We start from the raw sequence: 23,298 nt of genomic DNA on the forward strand, positions 1-23,298 counted from the left end.
AGAATGAAAACAACGTCTACATAATCAAACATGAATGTGATATAACTAAAGGAGCAGTCCAACATTTTGAAAAGTACAGAAGGAACAGTGTCTGTCCCAAAGGACTGGCTGAATACACGTTTGTGCAGAAGGAGGACTGTAGATTTTGGAAAGGAATGATTACAACAAGCAAAGCTTGTTTCAATGTTCATGTGCGCTGCTGACTATTGTTGTACGATGGTGTAGAAACTTTGAACCTATGCTTTAATTGTTTGAGAATGATTTTCCCACGGGTCAGGGATTTTCTTTTCTTTTCAGCCACATCACAGCACCACAACACTGTCATTTGCTCGTATTAATATTCATTCCTTTGTTACAGTTTTTTATTCAGTAGATACAGGTTATTTTGGACAGCCCTGAAACACCTTAATTTAATAAAGTACAAATTTTGATGGCAGCAGATGACAATGGTGCAGGTCCTTTGGGAGATAGAATCCAGTTACAGATGTTACTACAGATGTTTTTTTTTTTTTCTTTCTTTTTTTGGTCATTACGTGGTCAATACATAAATAAATAGCTAATAAATATATATGTTTTTGCACACTAATTGTTTGGATCTGACACAGTGAACACAAGTCATTAGAGATGCTACATACACGTCAAGAAGTAGCTAACTTTGACTCTTCTATTTCTACATACAGTGTGTTCAATGACAAATATGAAATGTGTTTGTCAGAAAGTTTTGGAGTTGTTGGAAGGGGTATTCTTCCCCTTTTGTCGGAGATATAGGCTGGGCCAAAAACACCTTGGATATCTTTCTAGGACAAAGGTGATACTAATCTGCAAACAAGCAGACCTGTTCATTTTAGAGCAGGTTCAGTCAAATGTTCAGATTGACATCAATAAAATCTGTAAATCTGTCCCCCAGTCAGAGTGACGCAAACAACAAGAAGCTGATTAGAACATGCTGATCAGGGGAGCAAATGATCCATGTAGAGCGGTCAGTGTGGTCCGAACACACACACACACACACACACACACAGCTTGACACCTGCTTTGGTTACACGATCTCTGTACGCACCTCTTGGCTTATTATCACAAATCATCACATAGACATTGACTGTGCATTAAATTTTGTGTGTTTCGTGAAAAAAAAAAGGGGATTTAGTCCAAGGCTGGCTTAAAATAGTTAAAATACAAGATGAGGAAATACTCCGAACTGCTCAATGCATCTCTTCACCTAAATAACATAAAAAAAACGTAACCTGATATAGAAAATTATTTATTTATTTCTCTGTAGCAGTAAAGCTCAAGCGAGGTATCAAATACATTTAAAAACGGAATTGCAGACATTTCAGAAAGGAGAAAAAAAAGTGTATAGACTAATTATAAATTCATTAATGTCAGTTTTTACATTGTGCTAACAGTTTGCATATAAATGAATGTACATGAAGTTAATCTTCTTACATTGCCACATGGAATAATCACTGATGAAGTCGCAGACCAAAACAGAGCAGATAGCAATTATCGAAACGGGGGTTAAATACACAGTAATAGAAATTGCATGAAACTCAAAGGAAAGAAAGGGAGAAAAGCGAGATGATGGAAAAGTCATCGTAGTTACAGTAAAGATTGTGACATTGGGCAGTTACTGCAAATTGAATTTGTGTTTTAAGAGAGATCTGTTGTAATATGTGTGGTGAACAGGTGAAGCATTGTGCAGCACAGACAGAGAGTAGCAGGGGAAAACTGTATTAACAGTCTCATTACTGCCAGCAGAGAGAGGAACGGACACAACGTGTCCTCTCTTTGTTGTTTTTGTTTGTTTGTTTTGTTAAGATTTGGACTGAACATGACGGCTGAGAGGGATCTAATCTTTTATTAACGTGATTGTGTTTGCATGCGAGTGTACGTGTGTCGTCCTGAATCCCCGCAGGCTTCAGTTTGGTGGCGTTAACTGACGCGTTAATCACAGAGAGAGGAAGAACGGTGATTGAGGGCGTGTTGAGAAAGAAAAATGAATGAGCGATGAGGGAAAGTGAGTTTACTTTGCTCAGGGGAAGCGAGCTTCAGGTGGGGAAAAAAAAACATCTGTGGCTGTCGGGAGGGCTGATAATGTTGACTGATGGTCGTAAAAATCTGTTATTAGCTGCACCTTTTATCATTAGAATTTATATTGTACATTTTGATAATGTGTTTAATGTGGGTAAAGATAGGATAGATGAATAGAGTCTTGAATCCTTAAAGAAGAATCTCTCTAAATTAAAGGGTTTGGTCTAGACCTGCTCTTTATGGAAAACGTCTTGAGATAACACTGTTATGAATTGGTGCTATATAAATAAAGATTGCTTGATTGATTGACGAATTACAAATACCAGTTAAAATCATGTATTTGGTCTGCAGTTTTAATTTACTTAAGTCATTTAACTTTATTGAATTGTCACAAGGGAAGAAAATCCACAAACTACTTTAACCTGTTTTCTATAGAAATCACCTTTAAAGTTTTTAAGAATGAATGTTTCCCCTTCTACAAGATAGAAAATAAATGTATTTTAGAAAAAATATCTGAATCACATCTGCTTTGGAAACTATCTGAAATAACTGCACTGGCAGATTTGTTTCATTTCAAAAGAAAAAAAAAAATCCTCACAAAATCTAAGTTACTTTTTATCATCAAATTATTCCAGTTTTTTCTTGAAATCTATGAATTGATGATCAACAACTGATGTTTAACTTTACAAAACACAGAAACACAAACGGCCCTAGCTGCCTGCAGTGGGAACTTGACAGCCCTGTTCACTAATCTCGTGGTTTCACGATCGATACCCCGACAGTTGGAGCATCCCTACTGACGAGTGTTAAAAGCGACGGCGACAGTTTGTTGACTGCTCTTGTTGCCTCTTTTCATTTAGAGGTGTGGACAAAGAAACATTGCGGTTCACTTATTTACACACAGTATCATCTTCACCCCTAAAACCAAAGTTAATACTGCCACCACCTCTCTACATTCAGTGTGAGTCAGTCACTGTGTATGTGTGTGTGTGTGTGTGTGTGTGTGTGTGTGTGTGGCCCGGTGCCTCATGCGTGCTAACTGGCCTTGTGACTCCGCTGTGGTTTAGAGTGACAACACTATTTCTATCGCAGAGGTTTCAGAATGCCAGGTATGTATTTTCTACCTGTGTGTGTCTCTCTCTCTGTCCATGTATTTATTTGTCTCTGTATCTGTCCATCACTGCTAGAAGAAGTACTAAAATCCTTTTACGTAAGTAAAAGTACCAGTCCAACAATAAAAAAAATGCTCTGCTATAAGTCAAAATCGCTTTACTACTAATGCATTGCTATTTGAACAGCTGCTAGTTTAGTTTAGTTACTTAGTATACAGTTAACTTTTTTTAGTCAAGCGGTCCCCAACATGAGGGTCGGGCCCCTCCGACAATAATGATTCATTTTATAATTAATAGATCAGTTTGTTTAATGAAACAAAGCGAAAAGTTTCATGGGGAAATGGCTCCTCCATGACGAGGAGCTTCAGATACACCGCTTCAGTCTGAAGTTTCACCCGTAACATTTCTCTCTGTGTAAAAGTAACTGTAACTAAAGCAGTTTAAAGTGGCAAAAAATTAAAATAATCACCTACAAGTACCTCAAAGTTGTAAAAAGTAAAAATAACTTAATTAAATGTACTTGCTCTCTAGCTGTGCTACCTGCCTGTTATTAATATATGCGTCTCGGACCACAGGCTACAACCGTGAAACCAAAGCCAGGATTATGAGCACAAAAACAGCACAAACAAGGCTGCGGGTTCACTTCAGATGTCCTTTAAGTGCTACACTTGTAATGTTTGCGTGAGTGCAGGATGACAGCAGCACCAAGACGTGCCAGTGAAGGGAACAAAGAGTCATATCTCTGCTTTTACATAACTTATGATAAGAACAGAAATCAGAGCTGTAATTCATGTTTTGTTTTTTTGTCATTCCTGCAGCCTGAACCTTGAGGTAACAAAATTTACAGTATTTAGAATTAGATTACAGAGATTTGTTGTCATCTTTTGGTGAGTGAAGCATCATTACTCATTAGTGACCTCACTGCGTGTGTGTGTGTGTGTGTGTCTTCGTGTTTTGGTGATGTGTTTGGACAGTGGGGGTGTGCTAGGCTGACATGACAGAAACTTGGCTTGCGGTGTGTTTCGACCTCTGACATGTTTGCTTTTCTTCGTGTGTTGGTGTGTTTCTCAAGGGCAGAGGATGAATCCAGGAGGATTTCTGCCAGCTGAGAGGACACGAGGCACCACACCGCCTGCTTACGCTCACTATTCGCAGTGCTATCGATGAATGACTGTTAGGCTTGTTTGTAATGTGTTAACAGCAGCACTTGCTTTCACCACATTACCGACTGCATCGGCATCCCAACAGTCAAATTGACATATTTTGTGCAGAAACGCTAATTTCACACAGAAGTTTGAGTGACAGTTACTACAAATACGGAAGATAAGCCAATACCAATATATCAGTGATGAGCTAATATTGTCAAATACATCAGCCTGGCCAATTTATGGGACAGGTATTCATCTTCTCATCTGACTCCATTTTTTGGTGGTTGGTCATTTGCCAGTGATAATAATGAAAAACTTAACTGATCCTTGCATCACTTCATGTCACATCATCACACACACACACCTGACGTTCTGCTGTTGGCTTAAAAAGTCTTAAAATAACCCTTAAAAAGAGAATAAATCCAGCCTTCAAAAGCTTCCCAAGGGTTTTTTGGAGATGCTTGATGGTCCAGCTCTTATTGGGATGAGTTGAGTGACTGAATGGAGCAGTAATTGGCTGAGCTCAGATAGTTACTGTATTTTCCACATGGCTTGAGTGCATGAACTCAGTACCCTCTGCAGCCAGACTGTTGTCTTTCCAAAGGTATGTCTGCACTGAGCGGCATCTAACAAGGTGAACGCTGAAGTGAAGTTTATTTACACAGCACTTTTCTATCAGACGTCCCAAACTTTGTCACAATAACAGAAAACGGACACGATATACAAGAGTGAAAGCTAAACAAATCAAGTCTAAACCATTACCGTAGGTTGTGGGAACTCATTTCTATTGGATCCGAAGTCTGATAAAAATGAGTTGTAAACTTTAGAGTTCACAAACTTGGTATAATCGTGAAGCCTGGTGCTACCAACAAGCCCTGATGAGAAGACCTCAGTGATCTCTCAGTGACGCGGGGCTCAAATCATATCATACCAATATTTGGACTTTTAGACAATCAGTTGTGCTGCTGGATAAAAAAAAAACATGGCTATATTATTCTTATTACTATCAAAATTATTTTAATAGAAAAATAATGGATTTTTAAGCAGAAACAATAGAAAAAAGCCAAATATTCTCTGGTTTATGCTTTTTAGTTCAGTGGATTTACTGCTTCTTTTTTTTTTTGTCATATTTCATTGTAAACTGAACATCTCTGGGGTTTTGGACTTTTGCGTGAGAGTGACCATTAAAAAATATGTTAAGTATTTTATTAAAAAATGAAAGTCATCATTAGTTGCTGCTCAATTGTTGTTGATTCACTTTCATTAATGCATGACTGTCACCTACAAAAGGCCTCGCTTCTTACTTAAATGTATCTAGACTCATGTGAAAATGTGAGGTTACTGATGAGTTGAGTACCTAGTTCATGTTAAGGCTGATGTTTCAACCTGTTTTTGTTAAAAACATTGAAACTTTTTGCCACCTCTATAGTGGAGTGTTGGTGATCTGTCTCATTGCTCTACCTAGCACCTATCGAGCTTTCTGGCTGAAAAAATCTGATCAAAACGGGCCTGTTGCCCTCAAACTGAAATAATTTTTGTATCTCAAAATCTGTATCACTGTGTGTTTTCATCATTTTAGCAGATAACTAATTATTAAGTCTTAACAGTTTTATTCAGATTGACACACACAATGAGATTATTGGTGCTTTGAAGTACAACCTGCCAACAACACATGGAAAGGTATGGATTTTAGCTTTTAGTGATGATAATGATTTTCACCCAAATTAGTAAATGCACTTAGTTACCTCTGATCTGTGGCGTCTATGTGTGTGTGTGGTTTGTGAATATGAGTGAGCGGTCAGCGAGTACATCAGAAGGCTCGGTGCCCTGATGAAGCGCTGTGACTCCCATTGTTTCGTATCCTGAAATAGTCTGCTGGGACCTGCAGCAACAATGGCTCCAGACAATCAAAGAGTGGCACTACACACATACTCATAAACACACACACACACACACATCCAGGCGCTAGTTGAAGTTAGCTATTCCAGTTGACTTGACTGAGTGGAGGCAGTCAGAGGCTCTGCTGTCTGCTGGCTCATCAGTAATGAGAGTTTGGTTGATTTTCAGTCGGGGTTAATGAGTTTAAACCTCAGAAAATGAGCAGGGAGACCCACTGATGGAACATACATTTGATGAGATAAGATAATGGTGCTTCTGTTCTCTGCCTTTTCCTGTTAATTGTATGCTATCTTCTCCTTAATGTGTCTTTGCATGTTTGATTATGTAGCTTCTGTCTCTGTGTTTACGGTCTAGATCATAGCTGGAGGGGAAACTGCGATTTTAAAATTTGAAACATTGAAACATTGTGACGACCAGCACTGATGTTGATGATATGAAGCAGATGATTTTCCTTTTTTTTTTTTTGTCTTTTAAACTGCTTCATGGTTTGGTTTTCCTATGTCCAAAAGTACACCAGTACACCACACAAACACAACAGTTACTTAAAACATGTACATCAAAATGTCTTGCATATAGTGGAACCTACTGTATTCTAAAGATTGCAGCACCAGTTAGGTAAATAATGAGACAAATAGTGTCAAAATGAGTTTACATATTTGACTCTTGTGGCTTTTTTTGAAGGGACTATAAAGGACTGATGTTTTCAGGTGTTCTGATGGGCCTGGGGGGTGTCGAAGACAGCTGGAGAACATGTCGGCCCTTTTAGAACATGGCCCCATGGGACCAAAAACTCAAGAAGTAAATGAAAATAAAGAGAACCCAAAGTTCTACCCAGAGTATATAAACACACCTAGAAAGTTTAATGTAATGTGAGGGTGACGTTATGTGTACCCCTGGCTGTGGGGGAACATTAATCTGAAATAATATGAATGTTCTATCTATATTAAATTAATTTGATGACACCTTTTTCTTATCAACATAATGACAAACATTTTGTATTCTGGCGGTATCTTCAAAATGCTCCCTTTTAACAGACAGTACTTTATCTATTTCCCTCACGTTTTTATGACCATGTGCACGCAACTCAATGTACTTACTTTGCCTGCAAAGTGAGTACATTTTTGTCCTTTTTGTTTGTTTGTGGTTTTGGTTCATGTTGTAACAGCATTCATTTAAATGTGGTATGCAAACTCTGGCACTCTGTTAACACATCCTTGGTTTTATGTGTTAATGACAGAAAAATGGCCTATTAGTGACTCATGAGGTCCCTGGATATGAAATGTGGCAAGTAAAAAGTTGAAGACTGACAATACAGTCTATTTTACTGCTGTTGTGCACATTGTGTGAAAACCCCATTCTAGATTTTCCCTTTACTTGAATGATTTGACCTCTCCTCGGAGGCTGAGGGATGTTCAGCACTGTTGCTTTTATTCCTTAGCTCCAAACTTAAACACTGTATGGCAGTCAAGATTTACATTATTGTATCGAGTGCAAAATAAGAGAAGACTATCTAAGCCTATATCAGCATAACTAGGGGCTGGTCCAAGGCCTTAGGCAGTCCTAACTATAACCTTTATCAAAAGAAAAGGTTTAAGCCTACTTAAACATAGAGAGGGTATCTGCCTCCTGGATTCAAACTGGAAGAAGGTTCCAAAGAAGAGGAGCCTGATACCTCAAAGCTGCATCCTTTCCTTTCCTGCATCATTCTGAGACAGGATGTGCCTGATTTTTGCAGTATTACATAGCTGAAAAAAGGTAGTCTTTAAGGTAGTCTCCAGGGTAGCTAGATCATTAGAAAATGTATTCCTAAGATGTTTAGGCCCAAGCATAATAACTTAAGGCAATCTTGGAGTCTGGTTAATTGGTTTCATCTGGCTTCATTGTTAAGTATAAGTGGCTATCATCTGCTTAACAATGAAAATCTAGAGTGTTTACTGATATTACCCAGAGGAAGCATATATAAGGTAAATAGTATTGGTCTAAACATAGAACCCTGTGGAACTCCGTACATGTTAACATGTGCCTCCATGCAAACATGAATTAAATACAATGTGACATCAGTCTGATCAGTAGGACCAATTTAATGCAATTTTACCTTTAATGCCAAAGAATGGTCAATGGTATCAAATGCAGTTTAAATCTAACTAGACAAATACAGAGAAAGTCCTCTGTCTTATGATGTATCTGTGCTATGGTGTGCTTGAAATCATGACTGAAAATCCTCAAATAAACTATTCTTATGTAGAAAGTCACACTGCTTTCTCAAGGATCTTAGAGTGAATCAAGAGTAGGGTTTTTGAGAAGAGGTTTAATCACAGCTACTTCAAAAGACTGTGGTACACAGCCTGTCTGTTAAGACATATTGATTATATCTAGTAAGGTAGGGCTGACTAAGGGTTAGACTTCCTTAAGGATCCTAGTTGGGATGGGGTCTAAGAGACAAGTTGATGGTTTAGATGAAGAAATCATTGAAGTTAGTTCAGGAAAGTCAATTAGAGAAAAGCAGTCTAAATATATATCAAGTTCTACAGCTGTACTGAAAATCCTGTGTTCAAGGTTGAATCCAAGCCTGTTGAGGGCAGGAAGTAATGAATTTTGTCTCTAATAATAGAATTGTATCATTAAAGAAGCTCATAAAGTCATTACTACTGAGTTCTGAAGGAATACATGGATCACTGGAGTTCTGGCTCTTTGGTAGCCTTGATCTTGTCAAACTAAGCAAGTTTCTTCCAGTCTGGTGGAACGTCATATCCTTTCATATTTTCGTGATGTGTAATTTGTGGGTTTTGGAGTTATACTAAGGACAAAGGATGGGACAATGGAGTTGAGTGTCATTTGCAGTGAGCCTGTGGCACCATCAACAAGATGATCAATTTGGGAGGGGCTAAAGTTAGCATTGGAGTCCTATTATACTGAGGCATAGCTTTGAATTAAGTGTTGATGGAATCATGTCCTCAAATTTACATAGGTTTACGGAACTACAAGACATTACAATATAGAATAAAGACATTTCTGTATAATGCATGTAGATCAGTAATTAAAATTCAAACATTTGGGTGATGGTGAGATATAATAGGATTTTATGGAAAGACTATTAATTGCTCAATTTTGAAAAAGGTTGAGGGTGTGGTTAAAACAACCAGTGGGTTTATTTACAGATAAGCCAATATAGTATAATAATGAGATGAATGCAGTTCTAAGGCCAAGACGGGGGCCCCAACCCTAATTCTCTACCAAACAGAATTGGTTACAACATTTTCCAGGTTGAGTGTGAAAGACTAAGAACAAGGCTTTCAAATAAGTTATGATTAAGTGTAGGTCTAGGATTGATTAATAGGCTTGACCTGAAAACTCCACTTTCACATCCGATGTCTCGGTGAATGTGAGTATTAATGTGACTGGAGGGAGTGGATTCATTCAGGCTAACATATTCTTCCTAACGCAGCCAGGTTACAGTAAAACACAATAAATCAATTCAAGGATTTAAACACAGCATAATGACTGCATGATGTTATGTTTATGACACTGTTTTTTATTTATGGTCTCCATCATGGTTTTCCTATTGTGTTTGTTTGATGATTCTACATCTCGCTGCTCTTTACTTTGCAGTCTCCTCCTATAAATCTGAACATTTTTTAGAACAACTTGACCCGACATTCCCTTTAAAGACAATATACAGTACAAAAGCTGAACAAGTGTTAAAAATATGAATGTGAGCACAAGACAGAATCCAGAGAAAGCCAAACTCCATGTGCGATGTCCTAATATGGTTTGTTGTGCTTCTCTCTTGGACCAGAGACTGAACTTCTGGACTGTCTGTCTGAGCTTTGACATTAAACTCTGACTCATTTCATTTCAGTACATAGAGCCAGAAAAATAAATCATATCCTTGGAAAATCACCCAAAGTTCTGCTTGCTGACATGATTTAAGAATTCTGCAGCTTTCATGCAGTTTTTTTAAGAAGGCAGCATTTTGCTATGAAGTGACACCCAAGACAATATATTGGGATCACAGCTTATTGTTATGATAAATGTTTTTTACCTTGTGACATCATTGTTTTGGCCAAAAATTCTCTTCTTCAAACAACTGAATTAACCTGAGGAAATGAAAATAATCACCATACTCCACATCTTGAAGTGGTTGTCCACTTTACGGTTTCTTTTTAAAAGACAAAATGCCATTTAGTCTGTTTTCAAAGTTCAAATTGAATTTTGCTCAATAGGCCTTGCTCAACCCAAATCAGAATAAACAAGTCGAACAAACAAACAAATGAAACTGGACACAGCAGTGGCATAAGTCACAAAGCGCTAGAGATATAACCCTGAATGGGTTATATCTTTAAATATTATTTTGATTTTGATAATAGCAGGGTTTTTTTCTTTTTTGTTGTTGTTGAATAAAATCTATTAGAGCTTCAGGAAACAGAGCAAACTGATTTATGTCGTTGATTCTGATGTGTGGTTCATTTGGTGTGCTGTATTAGTGAAGAACTTTGTATGCTTTAATGTGGCTCCTCAAAAATACAGAAGAACAAACAAAGGGACAAATAGGAGGAATACAGTATTCATAATCATTAACTTGTTTCTGCTGATGGACCTCTTGAATGAGGACGTGAGGGAAATGGCGGGGCACGTTAAAAGTTGTTCATCTCTTATCTCCCTATATATCTCACTTTTCACGCTCTCTGCATTTCTTGCCCTTATACTGTGGTTCAATTTCTCTCTTTTCGTCACACCAGGACAATAGTCTAAGATATGACATGAATCAACATAACTAAAAAAACGTAAAAGACAGACAGACATTGAAATAAGACGTCCTTGAACTCAGCTTCACTCCTTTTTCGGTCTTTATTCCATCTGAAGCAGTTAATTTTACAGTAACTGCTGTGGGTGTTCACTGTCATTAAGGCCGAATATTTAGCGTCATTTATGCCTTATACAGATAGTGTGGCACAGCATGTTGACATGCAGCAGTGCTTGTAGCAGATTGGCGATATGCTGCATGCTGTTATTATAGTCTGACACCTTTATTTTTCAGTTGGCCAAATGTCTTGCTAAAGTGTAGCTTGACTACTGGCTAACAGTGGCAGGGTGACTAAAAGGCTACAGAATAACTTCACAGAGAACACAACACTTCCCTGTATTTATTCTGAAACGCTAATGGTGAAACTAAGTGTGAAACTGTAGATTGTCATACTTGCAGCTGGTTGAAATGCATGGGGATTTATGGTGTTAGGTTCTTTACACTGTAGGGTGTCAGCAGCAGTTTATACAATGAACAGGAAAGACCCCAGACAGTGAGGGCATACGGGAATTATTGTGCAGCATGACAGAGATAAGTGTAACTATTAACAGATAATTAATGTATCAACGAACCTAAGCAACTCTAAGCAAAATTGACTTCCACAAAAAATATAAAACTAAGAAAGCATGAAGTGAAAATCTTTACCAAACCAGTTGTTTTTCAGTGTCACAAAGCAAACTGAAGTTGTAACCATCCACCATCTGTGTTGTCTGTGCAGGAGCAGCTCAGAGCGCCGCAAAGAGAAATCCCGGGATGCAGCTCGCTGTAGACGCAGCAAAGAGACAGAGGTTTTCTACGACCTCGCTCACCAGCTGCCTTTACCCCACAGCGTCAGCTCTCACCTGGACAAGGCCTCCATCATGAGACTGGCTATCAGCTTCCTACGCACCCGCAAGCTGCTTGCCACAGGTACGGCCGCATCATACGTAAACATCATCTTTAATAAAGTAAAAACTGATGAAACACGAAGCATTTTTCTGTCACATTACAACACAGAGTGTCTTTTTTTTTTTTTTTTACAAATTGAGTTGAATTGAGTATCGCTCCGTACCATTTAACAGGGGACCAGTGCCATTTTGTTCAGGGAACACAGGGGCACACACATACAATCACTTGCAAGCTGCAGTCTGGTTTATTGAAGCTTATTACACAAAATAACATATGCAACTGGCTGCCTCCAGCGAGTTCTTAGACGTGATCTCACGTCTCAAATTTGTATGTGTGTATGTGTTCATGTGTGCATGTGGTATGTATGACTAATTGTCCAGTAAAGTTGGAAGGTATTTGCTGGACCCTTTCTTTGCACTTCTCCTCCTTCCTCTTGTCTCATTTAAAATTAGAAGCTGAGGAAGCTCAACAAAGAAACCGGCCTATTGTTCTGAAATTCCTCCACCGTGTCGGTGTCTGGAAGTCAGATCAGAGAAACACGAAATTAAACAACTCTAGCAGCGTCAGTGGTCAACACTGCAGCTAAGGAAGAAAAAAAAAGGAGTATTTTCTCTTGACATAATTTATTTATTAAATAGTTTGTGCATTTGGTTTATGCAAGAGAGAAGGTAGTAAAGTGAGGCACTCCAGCCCTCCACACCTGAACACCATTAAACTTCCTCATGGTTCATTTGAAGTCATTTTACCAGCACATAGTTAAACTTAAATTAAGGGTTAGGGTTTTTTTTATATTACTATTGAAAATTATTAAATGGATTAACATCTAACTGTGTTTCTTTTAGCTTATTTTATGCCTGTGTAGTTACGTCATGTCAAGAGAAACTGAATTTCTGGTGCATAATTTCCCACATGCTTTCTTGCATTTTGTGTTATTTTGCGATTATTATCTGTGATTTTAAAGCAGGTTCTGTGGCACAGAACAGTTATTGGCAGCTCAAAAAGCCATTTGTAGCTGCTGACGGCGCAGGAAAGTATTTTGATTAACAAAGAGAAACTAAACTTATCTGTAAATCTTTAAACATCCACTGCCATTTTATTCTATCTGCTATTATTCACTTTTTATGTAACATTTGATCTTTTTATAAACTGCTTTGCATTGTTTGCGGGGGGAAACAGTGATGCATACAACCAATACTTCCCTAAACAACAGTGACTGCTGCTTCCTATTTCTGTCATCAATCAGAAAATGAAAATAAGTCACTCCTAATAACTCCTTTATTTAGAAAGCTCCTTTAATACAGTTAGTGCGGCTCAAAGTGCCTTACAGTTAAAATGTCTGTGAAGATTCTCAGTCATCCAGGTCATAGTTATTCCTTAGGAGTTGAGCAAAAGTCAACTGGACTTGTTGAAGGTACTTGAATGTCTTCAAGTACCTTCAACAAGTCCAGTTGACTTTTGTTCAACTCCTAAGGCTTACAGTAAAAAGTTGACAGCATACAATAATCATAGGCAAAACTAGAAAAGTGCTATGCCTAACTTTGACAAAAGCCAAAATGTGACCTGAACAGAGGAGGTAAGGTTTGTTTTTAGCCGAGCAGAATGCCTTTTGCCCTGTGATGTCAAACTGATGCAATTGTTGATGACCTATGGCCCCAATCGGCCAGCTAACTGAGGAGTCAGCAGTCAATGACAGGTTCAAACAGTCGGTGAAAAAAAGGTGAAAAAAAACTTGTGAATCACCACAACCATGAGAGGTCAATCAGCATATAGACATAAATGTGCACAAAAAACTATTGAGCTGATAAACCAGGGACAGACAGACATGTACACACACATACAATCAAACACACGATACCCTCCAGTTTTATGGCAGACATAGAAAGTAGTAAAATAAAACATTTAAAAGTTCAACAAGCAATCATAATAGCCATGTAGATATTATGAACGCAGAGAAGTAAAATATACAAAAGTCACTTAAAAGTTGATTAATTACTGTAAGACATGAGGTTTCCCGGTTAGGCAATATAAAACAATCTGTACAATTATGTAATATATAATACAATTATATAAATTAATATATACTGTGTATAATTTTGTGATCGTTAAAGAAAGCAAATTTGAATTATAAAATAAAATGTTTTGCCTCCTCTGTCAGCTGCATCTACTGTAATAACAAGAATGACAAAGAAAGTTTTCACACACACAACATTTTGTGTTGAGGTAAAGTGTCAGTGTCCCCACATTCCTCCCCCCAAAAAACAAAAAAAAAAAAAAAAACATGTTGTTTTGCTTACCCCCCAGTAGTATCTAGTTATGCAGATAGTTTCAGTTTCATGTTCCAAGATTTTGAGATCTCTCAATCTGAAACTTCAGCAACACAATGAAGGTAAATAAAACTTCAGTACAGTACAGTACTACAGTAACTCCCTGTCACTGTACTTCACAAAGCTGCCTGTGAACAGTAAGCCTTTTTTTTGTAATGTGGGTGAACTAACTATTCAAATTAAGCATTAAAAAGGGCTAAATTCCTGGAAAGTATCAGGTTATCAGACACACTATTGCAGATGAAGGAGGGTGTAGAGGGGAAGAAAGACAGAAAAGATGACAAAAGGAGGTGGAGCGAGGGAGGTAAGGAAGATATTTGTGAAGGAGTAGAGGAAGAGGTCAGTGAGTTAGAAAAAGAGGTGAGCAGGCGGACGGAGGGAGAGAGAGAGAGAGAGAGCGCATGAGGAGGAGGACTAAAGGTAATGAGGGTGGGAAGCGGTGGGTGCGAGGGGAGGCGAGGACAGGGAGATCCGTGAGATGCAGCAGCAGATAGAGTGTTATCAGGCCGGTCTGATTGCTCCGTGATGGGAGCAGAGATGGGAGAGGAAGCGAGGAGCTCTGCCCATCGTTGGGCTGCTGCTGGCATTACCCCTGCTAGCCATAACACCCGACTGCCTTGGCGCCAAACACGCTGGCATGCACACACACACAAACACGCACACACACTCCTTCACAGACAAACACACTGTACATGCGCTCAAAAATACAGGGGCAAGCGTTTTTTATTGTAACAGCTTGGACCTGAACAACAGTGATGTACTGCTTAGGAAGTACTCAACAGCTGACTGGGCGAGATTGCTCACTGATTAGTACAAGTTGGATCAAAAATATAAACTTCTACCGACTCAAGGGATGTCTTAATGATGAATATTTAGTGAACACATGTAGAAATAGAAATGTAAAAGACTTAACATACATTTTCCTCTATCTCTTAACATGCCCAAAACTATTTATTATCTCTTATTTACACTTTGTGTCCTGCTTATTTATGCATTTCATCTATTTCATTCTATCAAAGCTGTCTTGTTTAAAGTATTGATGTAGAAATATAATCTAAAACATCATAATTTTAGTGGCACTTCTTTGGCCTACTGTAGCTTAGTTCAAAGGGAAACTGTTATGTTAGCAGTCTAAAGTAAAACAGTACAGCCTCCAATAAGTCTTGCACACATACTGTGTCTTGTTAGTTAGCAGGGCCTCTGGCTTTATTTGTGTGATTTGGGCACAAACCTTTTTAATGCTGCATGCATGTTGTGCACGGCAAACTGGTCCCAAAATCATGATGTCAGGCTTTCACATTCCTGTTTCTGTGCATGAAATAAACAAGATATAAGACGGCTTAACAGACTTCTATATTAGACACAAATACAATAATATGACCGTCACCATAGGTAAGAAAGCAAACAAGTGTATTCACCATGTTGGACTGTTTTCTTTAAGGCTCACTTAAGGCGTGTCTTAACTTCAGTCCCACATATGCACAATCAATCCTGTTTTCTTATCTAAATGCATGCACTGTAGCTCAAACAATATATGTGTGTCTTGTATGTGATTCCTCACTGCAAAAGAGGACTAATATGTTTTACCCACCTTTATGTTTTTGTCCTTTTGGTTTGAAATTCTGAGATAGAAAACATGAAATTTGAATCTTCAATAACAGTAGTGCAGGTCATAGAGTATATGACGTTAATGGGGTTTCCTCTGATGGTTTTGTTACGTGTTGCACAGCCTAAAGTTTGACTTTTCAAGTCCTCTGTTTCAAATGGTCACGAGCGCAGGCGCTGGAATAGCTATCATTACAAACAGGCAAAGAAACAGGCAAAGAAAAAAGAATTCCTACCATGAATCGGTGAAGTTGCACACTGTGAGAGTCTCATATGACCCCACTGTCCTGTCACTTCATGCTGTCCAGTTCAACAGAACAAATGTCAAAAAATAGAGAGGAAATGATTATCTGAACAGCAGCTGTCCCTATCAGGCATTCTTTTCTGCACCCTATTATTTTGAAACAAGGCCGCTTACGCAACCAAAGAACAACAGAGAGAAGAAAAGTGCAACTCAGTCCAAATGACTGGTAATCACAGCTAAGTATTTAGGCCAAAGGTGCTGCTGGTCTTTGGACTGGGTCCCGAGTGTCTCCCCAGCTCCCCGGGGTCCATGAGAAAGCTCTGGGCTCCCCCTGGGGTTAACGCTATCTGGGCCCGGCTCCAAACCCCAGCCCCAGGCCTCGCAGGGAGCCTTGAGAACTGGCCTCTCTTATCTCAGGGAAGCACACTGGAGGAATTGCAAGCACCTCCACCCCCACTGGCTACTGGGCTTTGTTCAGTGTAAAGTCACCGTTTACATTTACACACACACACACACACACTCACACACCCACACACTCCTTCTTGACCTGGAGCCGGACAGGCGCTTGCTATGTTTTTTGTATTAATTAGCTTCTTGTGACGCATCATGGGCACACTGCTGTCTCTGTGTATAAATGTTTGGATGCTGCAGTGTACATATTTAGTTGCATAGTGTTCTAAAAAATGGGGAGCTATTAAGACTGCTTGTGTAGTTCTGAGTGTCATTTGTCAAGGTCGGGGTTCAGGAGCGGCCTGAGATGCAGGAAGAAGCTGCGCTGGTTTGTTTTGGCCCTGAGCCAAAGCTTTAAGAGGGAAAACAATCCCGATGTGCTCACACAAACATAGAAACACACACACACATTTATAATGATATCCATTTATAATCAGCAGGGAATGAGAGAAACAATTTGTGAGTGTAACCCACCTTGTGTTCTGTCTCTCCCCCCCCAGGCTGCAGCAGCAGCAGCAGCAGCAGCAGCAGCAGCAGCAGCAGCAGTGGTGACGGCGATGAGGACGGACAGATGGACAGCCTCTACCTGAAGTCTCTGGAGGGCTTTATCACCGTGGTAACATCTGACGGCGACATGGTATTCCTATCCGAGAACATCAACAAATTCATGGGGCTCACGCAGGTACAGAACATTTAGAGAACACCGGGAATAAAATAAAACGGCATGTGTAGATCAGCATTTTTTTTTAAACTGACCTCACTTTCCAGTAACTGTGATGAACATGAGTCACTTCACGTTTACAGTCCACTCTACCTGCGTCGGTGGAGTTTGTTTTTGGTACAGCATGTAAAAGAACACAGCACACAGTGTCAGCATGACAACACATAGGCAGCCCTAACATTACACAATGAATAATAACCCAAATTTAAAACCATCAAGACAAACTCATCTCTATTATGTTGAAAGGGATTTGATACAGTATGTTGAAGAAAATACAGTTTTGATTCGGTCTTTATGGTGACTGCACATTTGATGCAATTTAATTCTGTCATAAATAACATCCATAAGGAAAAATGAAAGACAAAACAAAAATCTCAAATCACAATCACAAGACATGCAAAGACTTAAATTGAAACATTTCGTTACGCCTAAATTAAAGTGAATATCAATTCCTTCCATGATGGTCCTGTTCTGCATCAGACTGCCAATAGCTATGCTGTACTTGACTTAAATGGGAGCTGTAGCATCCAGATTTTAATTATTGCAGGTATTACTTATTCTTCAAATAGTCGATTTACTAAAATGTAAGCATCTCTACTTTTCCTGCAATGAGCTGTGTTTTTTCTGATATAAATTATAATTTAGTTGTTTTAACTGAAGAAGATAGCGATAGCAGGCAGACAGAGTCATAACAGCCAGAGTCAGAGACATGGTTGTAAACTGTCAGTCAGACGAGCCTGTTGTGTTTGTGTGAAATACCTCTCATGCCGGCAGTGTGTGTGTTCAGGCCAGACACTGAGGTTCAACTCTAAACACACTTAAATTTTCTCTGGCAGCGCAGGAAAACACAGAAGAAGTGAAGTTGGCTGTAAATTGTAAGGCGAGGGCTCTCGATTTCCTTCTTTCTGTTTGTTTTGTGTCGAAGCAATTTGAATTTCTAGAGGTGACGCGCTTTCTTTTATTTGTTCGATCCTGTCGGCTGTCATTACTCACGCTCACAACCCGGTTCTTCTTCTTGTGTTTATCCCACACAAACCACTGTTGCTGCTGCCAGAAATGAGAAACGCAGCTTGTCCAATCCTGATTCAGAGGCCAGCTACTGTACAGACAGTAACAGGGCAGACACGTATGCTTGTAAAAATGTTCCAATATTATGCTACTTCATTTTAAACTTCACCGAGCTGTCTTTTATTTTTCAGGTGGACCTCACTGGTCACAGCATCTTTGACTTCACCCACCCATGTGACCACGAGGAGATCAGAGAAAACCTCAGCCTGAAGACAGCTGGTCAGTACACAGTCTCATCCCCGCCTGTTATCCTCATTCAACATATTCTCCTCAGTCTTGTTTTTAAATCATTATGGTACTTTTCCACAAACAAATCACCATCAGGCAAGCTTTATTGCCATATATCATCCTCATTGCCCTTTTTTTTATTTAAACTTCTGTAAGCCTGTCTTATTCTTTCTACAAATTAAACTAGAGCGACGGTCATAGGGTCAGTAAAATGTAACTGTCCCATAAAGGTATAAATGTGCTCAGTTGTTCACATGGCAGATTGTGTCATATCTTGTGTGCAAAGTTGACATTTTGGCCTGACAGTTATAGTATGAAAGGAGTTGATCCTCAGGGGAGCATGAACGATTCACAGAAAGCTGATGGAACGTTGACCATTAGTTTTTAAGATGCACCCTGTCGTGGACCAAAAGTTTTGCAATAAGTACATAAAATGAAGTACCTCGCATTTACATAAAAAAAAAAAAAAGCAAATTAACGCAGAAAAAAGGAAAAAGATGAAATGATAATTAAAGGGATGTTAATGGAAATGCTGGCTATATTAATAGTAGTGTTGTATTAGCATATTATATAGTGGATTTCTATTAGTTGTATATGTGTTGCCACTCTCCTCTGCAGAGTAACTAAAGATAAAAGTGCAACACATGAAGCCCCCTACATACTTTTGGGCAGTTTTGACTTAACAAGTTTTGTTACACCTTAGAAATAATTAGAAGGATTTTGTGTTCAGTCTAAAACTGTTGACCTGTTGGTGGCACTAGAGGAAAGGTCAGGTCAAGATATAATGTATAAATAAGACTCAGCAGCCTGTTCAGGGCCAGTGTTCAGCTTTGTGGCCCCTAAATCATCATTTAGAGTCCACCCACCGTTCAGCACCACTGCTTCAGCGTCCTTGTGGGACAGGAATGAATTAGAAAAAAGGACATACATGAAGGGTGTTATATAATATCATCTATCTCATGAACAAGTGTCCAGGCAGATGGGAGAACAGAGGGTCAGAGAGCATATAGAAAGGAACAGTAGAGGGGTGTGTGTGTGTGTGGGAGTGTGGGAGCTGGTGTGTACGTGTGCACAGAGGAGGGGAAGACAGTGATAAGAGCTGTGAGCCTGAGGACGAGAAGACGAGGAAAGACAGAGAGAGAGAGAGAGAGAGAGAGAGAGGGGAACTGGGCATTATCTGTTCCAGATAGGAAACATGGTGTGTTTCTGTAACAGAAAGTCACGCACAAAGTATGATGCAACGAAAACTAAGTAAGGTCAGAAGTACACACACGTTTTCAGCGTCCACACTGAGGGCTTTTACTCAGCAAAGAAACATTGATACGACGGCGTAGAAGTGACTAAGATATATGTAAGGAAACAATTCTCTCTGTCTCTCGCTCACCCAGCCGCACACACACACACACACACGCACAATCACAGTCACTAAGCTGTGGTTGATAACTCTTATCAGCAGAGGCCACAAAACACACAAGCAGTACACTCCTGTATATTTTCTAGTCCCTTTACCGCACACACAAACACATTCGAGCACACACACTCTACCCGAGTCCCTCCGTGAAGTCTACAGTAGATTTGTTTTGTACTGTTTGTTTTGTTTAAGTGTAACCATATTAAGATAAAGACACACTTGAGAATATGGAGACTGACAAAAGACACACTTCACCATGTCATCATGTGGCTGTGGCTCCCGGGCTGAACTCCGACCTTGTGATGTAACAACTTGGCCCAATTTCATGTTTCGTGTGTGTGCGTGCGTGTGTGTGTGTGACCTTATCAAGTCTAAACCTTGACCATTTTTCCAACCACATAAGGAAAAGGCAGATAGGGGGAAGGTTATTTTTGATAATTCTTCTTTTTGCCGCTAAAAATTCAAAATAGAGTATATTTAATAATAATAAAGTGCAGCTACAAGCAGCAATTATTTGACTGGGTTTCAGTTTAGTTATTTCATTGTATTGGAAAAAAGTCAAATTAGAACTTGTACTTTCAGTGGAATCTCCTGTTAATCACCCGATAAAATATCCACACGCACAAGCAAACCGAATGCTGAATATGTTTTTATAAAAGTGAAAGTGGAAAAAATAAACCCATGCTGGAGGCTTTTGTGTGCGCAATTATTTATATAAAGCACGTTGTGAAATATGCTTGATAATTAAACTTGTCTTGTCTTGCAAACCTTCTATTTATGAGAACATTATTCATGACAACACAAAAAAAACACATTTGGGAAATTATCACCCAAAACAGTTGAGTAATTTTGACATTTTAATACTTGTGTTCTTCCATGCACCATCAATATTCAGCTAATGACTTTATGGCCACATCTAACACATAATGTTTGCTTTACTGTAGAAGAAATATTGGTTTAATTTTCCCTCTGTATGTGTTTCAGGCAGTGGCTTGAATAAAAAGGGCAAAGAGCTAAGTACCGAGCGGGATTTTTTCATGAGGATGAAATGCACTGTGACCAACAGAGGACGCACAGTCAACCTCAAGTCAGCCAGCTGGAAGGTAAGAGAGAGCTGCTGCAGGTACGAGCCAACAGATCTGCACAATCTGCACATCTGAAGTGTGCAGGCTTTCGGCTATGAAAATAAAAAAAACAAATCTCATATATTCCTACAGCATTCAGGCAATCAGTGATCAATGATTGGTGTCCAACTGTTTAAGCTTAAGGCCATTTTAAATGAAGTAATGAAGCAGTTTTCATTGTCACAGGTAGCCAAAAGAGTAATTTGTCCGTCTCACACTGATTTGAGTAATGTAGAGCCCTAAGGAGGTAAAATAACCCAGTCTGAAAAATAAACTATGTTATAAATTATGTTACAGAAATGTACTTTTCTCAAATGCAAAAACGGCAGACGGTCTCAGCTGCAGCGACACAAAATACCAGAGACGCCGCTCATCCTGGGACCTTTAGCTTTACTGCTACACTGTACATTTAGATACAGTTACAGTTACATTTCTCCTCCCGCTGCTACTTGCAGGTGCTGCATTGCACCGGACACCTGAAGATGTACAACAGTTGCCCTCCGCGAGGGCTCTGTGGCTTCAAAGAGCCCCCGCTCACCTGCGCTGTCCTGATGTGCGAACCCATCCCACACCCGTCCAACATCGACACGCCGCTGGACAGCAAGACCTTCCTGAGCAGACACAGCATGGACATGAAGTTCACCTACTGTGACGAGAGGTAGGAAGAAATGCATGTGCGGTCATACAGTGTAAGATGCACACAGATGCAAACAGGAAAAAGCACAGACATTCATGAAGAGTACAGTGTGAGTGTATCTCTGTGTTTGGTGCGGTATCGTGAATCCAGTGATATATATTTATCTGCAAACTCAAACCTAGTCTCAACAATATACTGTTTTTGTCCCCTGGAAAGTGAAAACAAAAGTATCATTGAGTAAATAACTGAATCGCTTTCATTTATTTTACTTTTTTATTTTAAGAAGTAAACATCCTCACATAACTTACCAGAGTCAGAATCAGAAAGTTATCAGCTTGTTTCAATAACATTTGATATTTTACTTAAATGATCAAACAATGTCCATGAGAAAAAGCAGGGCTTCAAATTATTTCTTAACATTTGTTATTTTTCCTTTTAAACCATAAAAAAACGAAACAAAAGTTCAGTAGAGTTTAATTGAACAGCATCTTCCTGCGGTGGACAGCTGCCAGTTAAAACACGGGCCTGAAAGCGCAGAACAAGCAAGACACACACACACACACACTCGCACACAAGACTTTTTGACTGATTGCAGTGTGTTGACTGAATCCGTTTGACTTGGCAGGAACGTCAGTGGGAAATGTAAGCCAGAGATGAAACGTTAATACTTTAATAAGATGCTGTCACGGCATTGTCAGCGGTGCCAAGTGTTCCAGATCGCAGATACACATGTGGGCTGGAGGCCTCCGCACACACACATACCACGATTCAGACTTGTCACTTAAGCCGCAGCCTGACAGCGTGCCAGTCGTGTCACTGGGACAGCCCCGAGCTGCTCTCCGCCGTCACGTGTGTTTGTGTCGTGCGTGTCTCACTATGGCGACATCACATGTGACATGATTTGTCTTGCTTGAGCCAACTTTGTTACACGCACAGCGGCCATCTTGAGGCCAAAGAACCGGTTCATTTGCACCCAAATATTTCTCTCCCACTGGCACGAGAAGGCAATGACAAGCCCGCACACACACACACACACACATACACACACACTCACACATTTGAGTTACACAAGCACATGCTCACAAACCTGTAATCTTATCAAGTTGCTCATGCAGGACAAAGGCTTCTTTTGGAGAAAAGTGAGTGTGCGCTTGTGTATTGCGTGCACATGTCTGTGCGTGACTGTTCTACAAACAAGGACCCATTTTATTTTTCGCCTTTTTGGTGCAATTTAATAGCTGCCCAAATCTTCTCTCCAATTACGCAAATGAGTTTATTGTAGGTGGGTCGTGCTCCTGGCTCTGCAGGGACTTAGACTCATTAAGGGAAGGGACACAACGTTTCTTTAGCTCATGTCTGGCAGTGTGAGAGGTCGAGTAGGGGAAGGAAAGACAAAGAAAGAGAGGGAGGAGAGAAAAAGGAAAGAGACTTTGCGCTTAGTGGAGGAAGAGTGGTACCAATTTCTCAATAAGTGGCAGCTTCCAGAGGAAATCCAACCTTTTCTGTTCACACAACTTGTTTAAAACTCTTAAAAAGTCCAGTTTATTCACACTAAATGATATTTGTGATGAACACTATTCCATCAGTTTTGGAATGTGTTTTAA

The 23,298-nt window shown here is 39.5% G+C and overlaps 1 protein-coding gene across 1 annotated transcript in view; it reads left to right on the forward strand.

Annotated features, from left to right (window-relative positions):
• Positions 1-23,298, forward strand: part of epas1b (endothelial PAS domain protein 1b) — a 46,748-nt gene that overhangs the window by 12,635 nt on the left and 10,815 nt on the right. The window contains exons 2-6 of the mRNA XM_070841410.1: positions 11,713-11,903; positions 17,006-17,187; positions 18,426-18,513; positions 20,918-21,036; positions 21,513-21,715. Of these exons, the coding sequence (XP_070697511.1) occupies positions 11,713-11,903; positions 17,006-17,187; positions 18,426-18,513; positions 20,918-21,036; positions 21,513-21,715 (783 nt within the window). The remainder of the gene's footprint in view (positions 1-11,712; positions 11,904-17,005; positions 17,188-18,425; positions 18,514-20,917; positions 21,037-21,512; positions 21,716-23,298) is intronic.

This window comes from Pempheris klunzingeri, chromosome 12 (assembly GCF_042242105.1).
Source record: "Pempheris klunzingeri isolate RE-2024b chromosome 12, fPemKlu1.hap1, whole genome shotgun sequence".
NCBI classification, from domain to species: domain Eukaryota; kingdom Metazoa; phylum Chordata; class Actinopteri; order Acropomatiformes; family Pempheridae; genus Pempheris; species Pempheris klunzingeri.